General features: G+C 32.8%; 1 protein-coding gene across 2 annotated transcripts; it reads left to right on the top strand.

Annotated features, from left to right (window-relative positions):
- Positions 1-3,715: 3,715 nt before the first annotated feature.
- On the top strand, positions 3,716-9,223 carry LOC120070000 (probable tRNA N6-adenosine threonylcarbamoyltransferase, mitochondrial). Of its 2 annotated transcripts, XR_005479750.1 has the most exons (14): positions 3,716-4,040; positions 4,141-4,185; positions 4,467-4,541; positions 4,637-4,733; positions 5,089-5,179; positions 5,473-5,522; positions 6,045-6,235; positions 6,380-6,465; positions 6,956-7,031; positions 7,101-7,184; positions 7,309-7,423; positions 7,799-7,887; positions 8,351-8,729; positions 8,929-9,223. XR_005479750.1 is itself a non-coding variant. In XM_039021851.1 (13 exons), exons 1-13 carry the CDS (start codon positions 3,771-3,773, stop codon positions 8,483-8,485), a joined length of 1,404 nt encoding a protein of 467 aa, XP_038877779.1. In that variant the 5' UTR covers positions 3,716-3,770; the 3' UTR covers positions 8,486-9,223. The 2 variants fall into 2 exon arrangements, 1 of the variants encoding a protein (XP_038877779.1); XM_039021851.1 differs by having other exon boundaries at positions 8,351-9,223.
- Positions 9,224-13,532: the final 4,309 nt, after the last annotated feature.

Below are 13,532 nucleotides of genomic sequence, written 5' to 3'. Positions count from 1 at the left end.
AGTATATAAATATCATATATTATCTTATTATCAGTCTTTCTAGATGATATCTATTACAATGTATACCTTCTAAATTTACTAAACTTCTCTTTGATTTACAAGAGAATAAAGTATATGAATTGTCAATTTTGCTCATCTGACTAAATCTAATTTTCTTTTTCAAAATCTTTAATCAAGTCCTGTAGACTTGATATCATATTTGATTTTTCACTCCAAAAATTTGAATTTTTGAAAACATATTGTCTACTTTTAAGTATAATATGCATAGATGTACTATATGCAATAATAAATATTATTTATTCTTATTCTCTTCATGAGATTTAAAAGAAATCCAAATATCTCATATATAAGTTTTTAAAAACAATAATAATCTCTTCAAAAGATTCTAAGAAACTTGTAACATAATATCATATTTAGGAGTTAAAAAGATAAGTTATGATCTCTTCAAGATATTCAAATAAATTCTCGAATCTTGTTTTCACACATCGTCAAATAAATTCTCGAATTTTGTTTTCACACATCGTTTCCTTTTCATTTGTAAGGATTTTAACTCTTATTGTATGACAAATACAAGATTATTGTCTCTTTTGCATCACATTTGAAAAATGAAATTTTCCTTCAAAACATTATATGTGTGTGGTTTTAATAGAATAATTATCTTTCTTTATTAACATGATTCCAACCTTGATAATTAAATATTGGAACATTCACTTCAGAGAATGATATTTTATTATTTGGTCAAAATTCATTATTTTTTCGTAGAAACATCTGCTCGTATATTTTATTTAACCTCAAAAAATATTAGATAAACATTCATCGCAATGTTTCAAACTTTCTTTCTCAAACTGCTAATACAAGAGCATAACATGTTGATATATGCTTATTGGTTTATTTATAAGCATTTATTAATTTAAAATATGTGCAATTAGAGCTGCAAGACAAAAACAATGAACACTAATTGATTTAAGCAACTTTATGTGTATTAAATCAAAAGTGGCTTTAGGGAGAGTAATTTGCTTTTATGCATAACTTACAAAAATAATGAGCATTAATTGATTTAAGCAACTTCGGGTGTTATCAAATCAAAATTAGCTTTAGGAAGAGTAATTAGCTATTATGCATAACTTTCAAACTTTGCCATAAAGAAATTCAATCAAATATATATAATCATTACATATAAATTTCAAAAGCTCACAAATTTATCCATATGAGAATAATTTAAATATTCAACCTTCAAGTAAATTTCAATTCTACCATAGCAAATAAAAATTGACTAATTCAACTCCTAGGTTAGTTCCCAAGTAGAGGTGTTTCTTACGGTCATCTTAAATAGTCAGAAAAATCCTTATACATAGTTCTCTTAGTCAAATCTTATTTCTAATTCATTGATCTTTTAATTATAAGTGCATTGTTAATCTTATTAAAACAATTTCGCTTTAAGAAATAATCTTTAATATCTTGAATCTTTGCAAATAAAATTAAAGATAATTTTGAATATTTATTCTCATATTTGAAAGATAAAATAATATTGGTAGAAGATAATCTTAACAAATAAAATATAATATTATTCTGAGAGAAATTTACTTTTATTTAAAAGAAACTCAAATCTTACTAAGAAATATACAATCCAATTAAGGAAACAAATATCCTAATTTATTTTTTCATAAATAACAATTATATTCTAAGATATAGAAAATATAAATTAATTAGAAAAATATCTCAAACAAATCTTTTAAATATAAGAGAATTAAGATGCATGATTTACAATCTATGATAGAATTTAAATACATCACACAAAAAAAATGATGCATGCATGATTTATAACATCGGTTGTGATATCTATGATATCATAAATAGGATAAGAACAAATAAAAGAATCTACCTTTTAGCAAAGGAATAAAGATATAACAAGTTACACATGTTGAATTTTACCCTAGCAAAAGCATTGATAAAATATTGATATGCACACGTCATCAACAAAACTATGATATCAAATGCCTAACAAAAGCGCTACAAATGCCTTTTGGAATATTTATTAAAATCAAATTGAATTTGAAAAGACAAAGATTGAAAATACGATGAGAATGTCTATAATTATATATATACAAACAGTTGGCAAAGTAACAAATTGAATTGAGAATAGAATTCAACGTACTTCAAAATGCATTGTGTGCATGTGATATAGATTAGAGAGAGGTTTGCACAACAACTCATAAGTTTTATTTAAATCTCTTACCCATGGAATCACAACTCCCGTAATTTCCTAACTCAATTACATAACAAGCAACTAAAGATTAATTATAAGGATTTTAATTTCAATGCTCACATAATACTTATATCAAGTTTATAATTTGATCTAATCAAATATATCTTAACAATCAATTCACAAACACATAAATCACATATATGGTTTAAATAGAGTACTCACCTTTTTAAACTTTAATTTTAAATACCTAACTAATATGTAGGATCTTTATTGTTCTTGGTATTCCAATGAATCAACCCTAATCTCAACAAAATCTCCCAAGTGATAGAGACTTGTGTTGATAACGTGTGATGAAATAAGAAGAATGTGAACAATAAAATAATAAAGAAAGCAAGATAAGAGAGAAAAGCATAAGAGAAACAAAGAGCTAATATTGAACTCAACTGTGGTGTCTTTTACAAAGGTACCTTACATCCCTATTTATAGGGCATGGTGGAGTGTATGTTACAAGGTAAAAGTGGAGAAGGTTATGGGATTGGATAACCTATGAAGGTTATGAGTTTGTTGTAACATAAATAGGTTATGGATATCTACAATATTACATTTACAATAATAATTAGTTAATTTATATAACTAGTTTAGGTCATAAATTTTGTAGCTTTGTGTCTATTTGGTTTTTAAACTTCTAAAATTATTTAGCAGGCGTCAACTGTCAATATTATTATATGAAGGAATAAGTTTGAGATAATTACCCAAAAAATCCATTTTAAAGGCATAAAATATCAAATGACCCAAATTTTGAAAAAATATCAAATGACCATTTGATGATCATAATCACGTGAAATTACAATATTGTCCTTGCTTTCTTGTTTTATTCTCCATTTTTTTTCCTTTTTTCCTTTTTTCTTTTACCTCCTCCTTTCTCTCAACTTCCTCCTCTGCATATTTTTCTTCTCCGACTTCTTCTCCGGTGCGTCTTCTTCTTCTTTGGCACGGTGAGTTTACATGAACAGCTTCGAAGAGAGCAATTGTTAATGTCGGGTACCTGACAAGATTGTGTGAGGAAAGGAATGGCGAAATCAGTGAGGAAATGAAGAGCGAAATCGGCGAGAATGGAAAGAAAATGAGTCTTTTTCGCATGCAAGCGAGAGGGAGAGGGTGAGCAAATTTGCTTTTTTGCGTGCGTGCGAGTATATTTTGGTAATTTTATCATAATTTTACGTCAGTAAAAACTCATTCGACATTTTTTTAAAAATGGGGGCATTTCGCATTTTTTGCTTGGGTAATCTATCCGCTAGAACCAATAAGTTTTTTGTTGGCTTATTTTATTTTGACGTCGAACTCAAATAATAACATCCCATTTCTCTCTCTCTCTCTCTTCTTCCTTCTTTTTTTTTTTTTTTTTTTTAAAAAAAAAAAAATTAATTAATTAATTAATTATTATTTTTTAAAAAATTTTAAATCCCATTTACATTTTGGATATATTAGGGAGAAAAAAAAAGGAAATTGGATATTCGTATTCTTCCACCCTTCAGACTTTCAGCATCGCTGCTTCTCCGTGGTAATGGCGTTTTCTTCGTCACTTTCCCGCTTAAACCTTATCCCAAAACCTTCACTTCCTTACGCGCTCAATACTTTGAAAGCCCTCAACTTTCGCAAGCTATTACGAATCAATTGGGTTGGAACAGGTCTTTCATTGAATGATTCAGCTACCCGATTTTCTGCTTTGAAAACGACCAGCTCTGCTGGATTGCACACTCAGATTTCAAAGCCGCAAGACGATTTGATTGTTCTTGGCATCGAAACAAGCTGCGATGATACCGCCGCTGCCATTGTAAGCTAGAGACACCGTTTTTTTTACTTTGCGTGCTTTCGAGCGAGTGCTTTTGACTATTGTTAATGTTAATCAGGGTTTTTTTAATTGATGATTTTAGGTGAAGGGCAATGGTGAAATTCTTAGCCAAGTCATAGCTTCTCAGGTATTTATCTTTAAGTTAACATCAATGAATTTCCCTTTATTCCCAGGATCTCTTGCACATTCGTAATGCGAGGTTTTAGTATACTTCAGTCAGCAGAACGAGTTTCAAATTTGTTATTCAAACATGTTGATTAATATCTGTTCAGCCAGTTTGACTGAACATATATCTTACAAGAATGTAATACTAATAACCAGCTTCTGTTTTAAGTAATGATCTATTTAGAGTTATTTAGTTATTTCTTGAAGTACATTTGGGTCTAAATTTATCCTTTCCACGTGAAGGCAGAGCTGCTTGCTCGGTATGGAGGTGTTGCTCCCAAAATGGCAGAAGAAGCGCACGCACAAGTGATTGACAAGGTTACGATTGCAAGGCATACTAAATAGTCCAATGTCCGCATCTTTGCTATTCACTCTCACGTTGGCTCCAATTCCTTTTTGCCTGTCAACTACAGGTGGTGCAGGAAACAATGGAAAAGGCTAACTTAACAGAAAGGGATTTATCTGCAGTCGCTGTAACCATTGGCCCTGGTTTGAGCCTCTGCCTCCGTGGTAATTTTGCAGGATTCCCCCCTTATGGTTTAAGTCCTAAGTCTTACTCTGTTTTCTCTGCACACATCTTTTTGCTAATGCAAAACCATTGCTTGATCTCGTTACTAGTCACTGTTAAACAGATATGTAAGCTATAATTTTCCATGAAAAGAAGGTTTTGGATATATGTATCAATGATTATGTGTTCTGGAAATTTGTTCTTAGGCTTGTAGGTATAGAAATAGGCCCTGTTCACTAATCATTACACATAAGTACATAATCAGTTTGGCTTCTTTCTATCTTTAATTATCCAAAAGAAATTTATCTTTAATAGGAGATCCTTAGGACCTATATTCTCCATGCAATTGAAATGCAGTTGGTGTGCAGAAGGCACGAAAAATTGCTGGTAGCTCTAGTCTACCTATTGTTGGGGTGCATCACATGGAGGCTCATGCTCTGGTAGCTAGGTATGGACAACAAATTAACCTTGCAAATTGGATCTGGGTTGGCTTTTATTTGTTAATTTGGGAAAATTTTTCCGAAAGAAAAGCTGATTGCGAAGGATAGGGATTCCGTTTATGGCGTGAGGTTCAGTTCCTTATCTAGCAGCATACCTAGATATATACGAATACTGGCTTCCATACCTATCTCCGGTAGAGCTAACAGCATGATTGTATTTACTATCAGAGGATGAATATTTGGTTTGGTTTGTGCTTTCTGTAGGCTACTTCTCTGATTAAAATTCTTCTTCATTCTGTAGACTAGTTGAACGGGAATTGCAATTTCCTTTCATGGCGTTGCTCATTTCTGGTAAGACATCTCCAAATCCAACCATGAAATGTTATGCAAGAGGAAAACTTCTAAATAGTTGTTAAGATCTAAGCAGTTTTTTATTGGTAGCATTACATTTAAATGGTCGAGCTTTTTCACTGCCATCTCATTAATTGATACTCAGTACATTCTTTAAACCATTTCAACAACATTTGAGCAATGGAGAGCTTTGGGTTCTGATTGTTGATTTGTCAATCTGGGTTGAACTTCAACTTTTCATGAATAGAACTGGTGCTGTAATTTTGAATGCTTCATGAGTAGGATGCATAAAGGGAAAAGTATGACAACTACTAATGCATCTTTTCCATGACTTTAGAGGCAAAATTTGTCTGCCATCATATCAGTTTATTCCTCAATTAGCTGTTCCTTGAGGAGAAAATTATCCGGTTTTCTTGGAGGTGTTATTAGGATGACTCAAAATTATTTTGGTTGCTTGCATTAAAGCTTTTGAGTTTTGACAAGGACTTTAAAGAATAGAAAATTAATGCCTATCCATTCTAGGGGGGCACAACTTACTTGTTCTTGCCCAAGATCTTGGCCAATACATACAACTTGGAACGACAATAGATGATGCAATTGGGGAGGCGTATGACAAGACTGCCAAATGGCTTGGTCTTGATCTGAGGAAGAGTGGTGGGCCGGCTATCGAGGAGCTTGCCAGAGAGGGGGATCCAGAATCGATCAAGTTCTCAGTAAGTCTTCAAACTCACTCTGTTGTTTGTCATTGCATATGCATGTTTTTATTGTATAGGTGGTGCATAAACATAAGAAACAATTTTTAAGCATATATCTCTATGTTAGTGTGTATTAAGTATTGAATTTTTTTTTTCCTTTAGACTCCAATGAAGCAACATAAAGATTGCAACTTCTCCTATGCGGGGCTGAAGACTCAAGTCAGGCTGGCTATTGAATCCCGAAACATGTGTGTATTTATCTAGAATGTGCATACGTACAATTTTTATAAAAGAAATCAATTTGCTAGATATTGTTTTCTCATCTTGTTTTCTTATTCATCCTTTCTAATAACAATATCACCAGCAAGAATCACATATAATCTTTGAGCTGAAACTAACCAAGTTGTTGGCGTTATGGCAAAATGTACAGAAAAGATGAAATTCCAAATATATAAAGGGTCAGGCATAGATTTGAAGTTTCGATATCTCTATCAGGATTTAAGTAACCCATGCTATTAATTCCACAATGTATTGTCTGAGTAATTGGGTCTCTTGTCTTGCATAGTTTGTTTCCATCACTACAGTTCCCTCAGATTGCTAAGAACTGGGTTGATGGTTGTCCTGTCTGAGAAGCTTATTAAAGAGAGTTTTCACGTGTTGAAAGTTGCCGTTTTGACATTTTTAAGAGCAGTTAATTTATTTTCTCAGTCCTTTGATGAATGTACATGCCGTGTGCAGTGATGCAAAAATTCCTCTGTCTTCTGCAAGCATCCAAGACAGAAGTGTGAGGGCTGATATTGCTGCCTCTTTTCAGGTATCTATCAGTCTGTATGGACTAATTTTATATTGTTACGTCAATTGATCCGCGTGAAATTTATTGTAGCGTATTGCAGTGCTACATCTAGAGGAAAGATGTGAACGAGCAATTGATTGGGCATTGAAAATAGAACCATCCATAAGACATTTGGTAAAATGAGCTGCAAAACTTCTTTTATTCCCTTATTTCTCATTACTCTTTCATCTTACAATTACATTTACATTTTCTTGCCCACATTATTGAAGTGAGGAATTCTCATGTTCTGCCTATGCAGGTAGTCTCTGGAGGTGTTGCATCAAATAAGTATGTAAGGGCTCAACTTACTGCGGTTGTCAGGAAGAAGGGCTTGCAGCTTGTCTGCCCTCCTCCCAGTCTCTGCACTGATAATGGTATAATTTCTTTTGATCAACTTGATGGTTAAAGGTGGATATATTTGTGTCTACTTGAGTAATTGACAGTTCAGAACCTGAACCCGTGACATCAAACTGCAGGTTGACCAATTATCACTTGAAAATTATTCATGCTCATGATTTCCATTTTAGCTCCAAGTGTTGTTGGTGTGTTTATGAGAGAAATAGAGAGCTTTCCTTAATAAAGTAGCCGATTTCTTATGCAAAAATGTTGATCTGCTTAATATACAACGGCTTTGTTGACCATTCCTGGTGCAATCTTATTTAAATAAATTTAATAATCTATACACCATATTGTATGCGTATTTGTTTCACGCCGTAGGACACCGATTACTTTTAATTTTGTTGGCCTAGGTGTAATGGTGGCTTGGACGGGCATTGAGCATTTTCGCGTTGGGAGATTTGATCCTCCACCACCAGCTGATGAACCTGAAGATATTATGGTATGGTTCTAATCCTCATCTGTAACCCCTCTGCCCCTTGAATAAAATAGGAACGAGTTAGTTGATGAAGCTATCAAATGCTTGGGTTTTGCTATTAAGCATAGATAAGAATTATAAAAGAGGCACCGGGTAGCTCCATTGGCAAGGGCTTGGGGTCTTTTGGTCATGTCGACTTAGAGGTCTCAAGTTCGATCTTTCGGGTGAGCTTAATATCAAAAACTCTTGATGTCTCCTTAGTCCAGGCTTAAGGCGGGTACAGGTTCTCCCAGGTATAGGGAAGCAAAACTCCGCTCCCGGTTATCAAAATCTGATATCTGCCCCTTCTCAAGTTATGAATGCAAATATGTTGTCCAAAATGATTAGAAGAGCCTGTAGAATGTTATAGTTTATGATGACAGCATCTTTCTTTTATTTTCTGGGTTTTCAATCCTTCTCAAGTTTACATATTCGGTTTTGTCCCCAGTATGACGTTCGACCGAGGTGGCCACTGGGAGAAGAATACACCGAGGGAAGGAGCGTAGCTCGCTCACTAAGAACAGCCCGAATCCATCCATCTCTTACGTCTATCATCCAGGCATCTCTACAGCAACAACAGTAGCTATAGCTTCAGTTTCCAACTTAAAGGAATTTGTGCATTTTTTTTGCTTCCCTTCTTTGCTGTGAGATTTCTCGGACAACAAATGGAATCATACAGGAAGCTCTATGAAGCAGTAGCTATAGCTTCAGTTTCCAACTTAAAGGAATTTGTGAATTTTTTTGCTTCCCTTCTTTGCTGTGAGATTTCTCGGACATCAAACGGAATCATACTGGAAGCTCTATGAAGCACCCAGGCCATCAATGCGGTACTTACTCGATGCCTTTTATTAAACTTCTTGGGAGATCTTGGTTGCTTCCTTTTATTAAACTTCTTGGGAGATCTTGGTTGCTTTCATGAGATACGCCATCAATATGTTATGTTATTTTTGTCATACTAACAAGATTGCACTTATATTTATTACCATTTGTATCATATTCATACTCTCATTTTTAGAAGAAAAACAGGGATCTATTTGAGCCGAACAAAAGAGTTATACTACACAACTGAATGCTTGGGGGTCACTGAGAGAAAGCTATTGTATGTAGTCGTGGAATTTAGTAAGTTGTAATCGGTCAATAGTATTATCGATTGTAAACAAATAGTTCTTCGATGAGATCAGATGAGTTGCGCAAGGGTGGGAAGTCATTTTGTTCTCTCTTTACCCAAGGTTAAGCAATCTTGCTGCTCATCGTCTTGTCCGTGAAGCGTCTTCTCATGTGAGTTTTGTTAATCAGTATCACTCCTCTTTTTAAAGAGCTCCATGCCTTACGGGATTCCGATTTCCTTTATGGTTGTTGAATGTTGTTACTTCAGACTTGACTGAGATATGTTTAACAGATTGCCTAACAATTATCTGTTTAGACGAACACAACAGAAAGCTGGGAGTGATTTGTTACAACTTGCAATATTATACAATTGATTGAGCTTGAATGTGTACTGTCATTAAATCACAATCACTTTTTTCTCTCTTTGTTGTTGATATTGTTACCTTTTAGTTTAAAGTGTTGCATATGGTCTATACACCTGTCTTTGTGTTTAACAATTATTCATATTGTTGCAAAGTTCAAGCGTTTCAAAACGTTTACAAATTTCTTTTCCGTTCTTTGTTTTTATACCATTTTAGGATTTATCAACCTAGAACCCACGGTATAAATATCAGTAAGTCAAATTTATGAATATATCTATAGATCTTTAAATATTGATGAATATTTTGAAAAAAAAACAAATCAGGGATACCAAAAAGATTCATAAAAATATCGTGAAATTTTTAGTGAAATTTTGGAACAAACTTATTTAAGTAATAAACAATGACTTTAAGTATATAAATCAATAGTTAGAAGCCAAATATGAATAAATAATTAGAAACTAAATATGATTGGTGAAGGAATAACAATTAATAATGAAGATTGAAAATTTATTATGAACTGAATATTTTATTAATAAAGTCTAGGTCAAATAAAATGAAGGTCAGATACAAGATTCAATAATAAAATGATGATCTAAGAGGTATTGGACCAACATTAGTATAATTCATTTGATGATGACACTCCCAAGTAATGGTATGTTAAAAATTTAATTTTAGCATAATTGAAAGTATGTCTTTCATGAGTCTCAACATAAACCCCAATGCTACCAATAGGAGGATACCTTGGATCAAATTATGTTTCGCTCAAATAAGGATAGTCTGAAGAATGTTAGAGGCTCTTAGTCTAATCTTTATCACTTTCACGAGGAAGTTGTCCCCGAGTATAGATCAATGTCTTAAACTCATCGCTATAATCACAAAAACCATAATCACTTGAATGATTATAGTTACTATGAGAATAGCCATAGTTACTATTGTTATAGACGTATTGACCATATTCATATTGACTCTCCAAACACATTCCCTATATACTTAAAACAAGTGAGTCAATATCAATCTGAGCATCATTATGTGTGAACCTTCTATGAATGAAAGGTTTTCTTATTGCTCCAATTCCTAGTCCACCAACTCTATGGTCATGGTTGGAGTCTTGTGTGGCATGCGTGAATTGAGATTCTCCAATGATGAGGTTAATTCCTTCTCCACCAGCTTTATGGTCATAGTCTAAGTCTTTTTTGTGATTTTTCCAAATTTAATTTCTTTGAAAATGAAATTTTTGGATTGAAAAATAAAAAAATTTGAAAATTGAAAAATGTAGCACAATAGAAAAGCTTGATATTGGAGGAAAAAAAGAGATATGTAGAGATAATCAGACGAAATATTCACGATATATCCACAAAATATCCACGATTTTGTTGAGTTGCAAAAGATATTAGCCTAAAAAGATATATCAGAGTTATATCGCCAATATCGACCATATATCGTGAAATTTGGAGAAAAAAGATCTTATCCCCTAGTATATCTATCAGATATGTGATTCTACATATATATACAAATATATCGAGATATTTTCATCCTTAAACATCAACAGAGGGGGAACCAAAAAAAAGTTTTTTAAAAAATAAATAAATGGGCTATCTATGTAAACTCTCAAACATTGTGATATTTCTAGCAATTACTCCAAAGAGTATGGGTAAATTATTCAACGACTAGTTTGTGCACTAACAAAATTTTAATTTGTGAAAATTTGATAATATTAAAATTAGTGAGTTTACGGAGATTTTTATATTGCTTCTAGTTAGTGAAAAAAAAAAGTAGAAATGGTAATATTTAACTAAATTTAGGGTTTAATTTGATGACACTGGAAGTATAATGTGAAAATGGATATATTGTAGCAAAAAGTACAAAACACTTTTTTTGCCAGTTAAATATTTTTGGAAATTTTCTATTTATAAGAATTTCCCTACATTATTGTATTTAAAAAAATAAATACATTGTGAGATGTGACTGTTTATAGGTAAAAATTGAAATTTTAATTTTGCTTACTCTTTTAAAAGGAGGATTTTCAAAAATAGAAAAAAAAGAAAAACTATTCATACAAAATAGCAAAATTTAATCTTCTTTGATAAATGCTGATAGAATGATAGAAGTCTATCAGTAATAGAAACTGATTGAAGTCTATCATTGGTACTATTTGATAGGCATTGATAGAAGTCTATCGGTGTTTTCTTTTAATTATTTTTGTAAATAGTTTGACCTTTTTTCTACATGTGAAAATTTTCTTATTTAAAAGAAAGAATTTAATGTTATTTACCATATTTATTTTTGTTTATTTTTAGAGTTAATTTTTAAAAACAAAAAACAAAATTGGTTACCAAACGAAGGATCAACTATTTTGAGTCATATATATGTACGTATGTTTATATATATATAAACTATTTTATATTAGCAATTCACCGAATTATGAATTAAAAAAATGGGAAAAGCACCCTCAATTTTGAAAGATTTAACAAAATAACTCAAAAACCAAAAACTGTTCTATGGATGGTCTGTTTCTAAAAACTTTATTCTCATTAACATTTTTCATATGTGAAATACCATTTCTGCCCCCGATTTTTAAGTGTTACTCTCCCTCCTTTTACTCTTATTCATCATTTGATCTTCCCTTCCAACCATCGAATAACCCACCATAATTGAATGCAACTATTTATTCTCTACCAACATTGTACCATTAGAATTTAATGCTATTGGATCTTAACCATGAGACATGTAATGGAATATCATTTTCAACTCTTCAGCTTCACTCGAACACTATCACTTTCCCCATTGCTCTATCACTTTCAGTCGAACACGGATCGCTTTCAACTCCATTCAATTTATTTTGTGGGTCTAGAGCGAGCATTTGAAGAAGATCATTCTAAATACTGTAAGTATTAACCGAAAGTTTTAAACGTTCGTTCACCATTATTTTTTTTATCGTATACCATTATATATGCAATCGTGTATCATTGTATTTGCGATCGTATATCATGAGGTACATGATCGTGTATTATTAGGTATTAGATTGTATATCATTGTTTATACAATTGTATATATGGTGGTATACGATCGTGTACCTTATGATATATGATCGTATACCCTTTTGTAGGCGATCGTTTGCCACACAAATTTTTGTTTATGTAATTTCAAGATTTGATCGATTATTGTAATTGACGTATTACAAATCAATGACGTTACTTCACATCTTTGTATAATATGGTGGGGAGTGGAACCAGACCAAAAGTAATTATGTTGGCGGCCACATGAAAGGTCTAAAGATTAGACACAATATATCATGTAGTGAACTAGTGGGTCTTCTACACCAACGACTAAATATCGATCTGGATAGATTTGACATACACATCAAATGTTGTTACAATTTATTGATCCAAGCTCCCCCGATTGATATAGTCGATGATGAAAACCTTAGTTTTTTTTAGAAAGCAGTAATGCATCCCGGATGCCTCTGTTTATATCAGTCACACAACATGATATTCATGGAACATACACTAAGAACATGTACCATCAAGGCAATCCGACCATTCCAACCATTCCAACTAGTCAAAACTTTGGCGTTCCAACTACATTAATACATAAGATTTTCGCTAAATGAGAATATTGAGCCATGTAATCTGGGGGGATGATGGAAATGAAACTTGGATGGGTCACAACATCCAAACAAGATGCACCTCACAGACTTATACTGACTATGGATATGGACAACCTCTAGGTCCACAACCAGTTCCAATACCTTTCATTCATGTTCCAACTCCACCTGCTCCGATTCCACCGATGGTGATGCCCTCAAATCCAATACAACCAAGTGTTCATACCCAACCATTCACAGATGTACCTGTTATCTGATGATCCATCTTATGATGAACTTATCTCAGTACCTCACGATTGTTTGAATGACGAGGATATAAAGATTGGTCAGCTTTTCTTTTCCAATTATGATTTATCTGTTAAATTGTCAATGCTTGCGATAAGAAAAAGTTTTCACTAATGTGTAAAGAAGTCAACGAAGAGCTTGTTAACCGTGCGATGTTTAGTGGAGGAATGTAAGTGGCAGATTCATGCAAAAAAATTGGTAGCAAGTGATTCCTTTAAGGTGACAAAGTACCCAAGCATACATACATGCGCACTTGAGTTAAGGAGTGGTAA

This window comes from Benincasa hispida, unplaced genomic scaffold (genome assembly GCF_009727055.1).
Source record: "Benincasa hispida cultivar B227 unplaced genomic scaffold, ASM972705v1 Contig737, whole genome shotgun sequence".
NCBI lineage: Eukaryota > Viridiplantae > Streptophyta > Magnoliopsida > Cucurbitales > Cucurbitaceae > Benincasa > Benincasa hispida.
Note: the sequence above shows the minus strand (reverse complement) of the source record. Positions and strands in the feature narration are given on the sequence as shown.

Bases quoted from the DNA above. Each gene is read 5' to 3' on its own strand.
- LOC120070000 (XM_039021851.1), top strand. From the start codon at position 3,771: ATGGCGTTTTCTTCGTCACTTTCCCGCTTAAACCTTATCCCAAAACCT. The intron at 5,523-6,044 runs GTAAGACATCTC...TATCCATTCTAG, and splicing joins CATGGCGTTGCTCATTTCTG to GGGGGCACAACTTACTTGTT. The intron at 7,424-7,798 runs GTATAATTTCTT...TTGTTGGCCTAG, and splicing joins CAGTCTCTGCACTGATAATG to GTGTAATGGTGGCTTGGACG.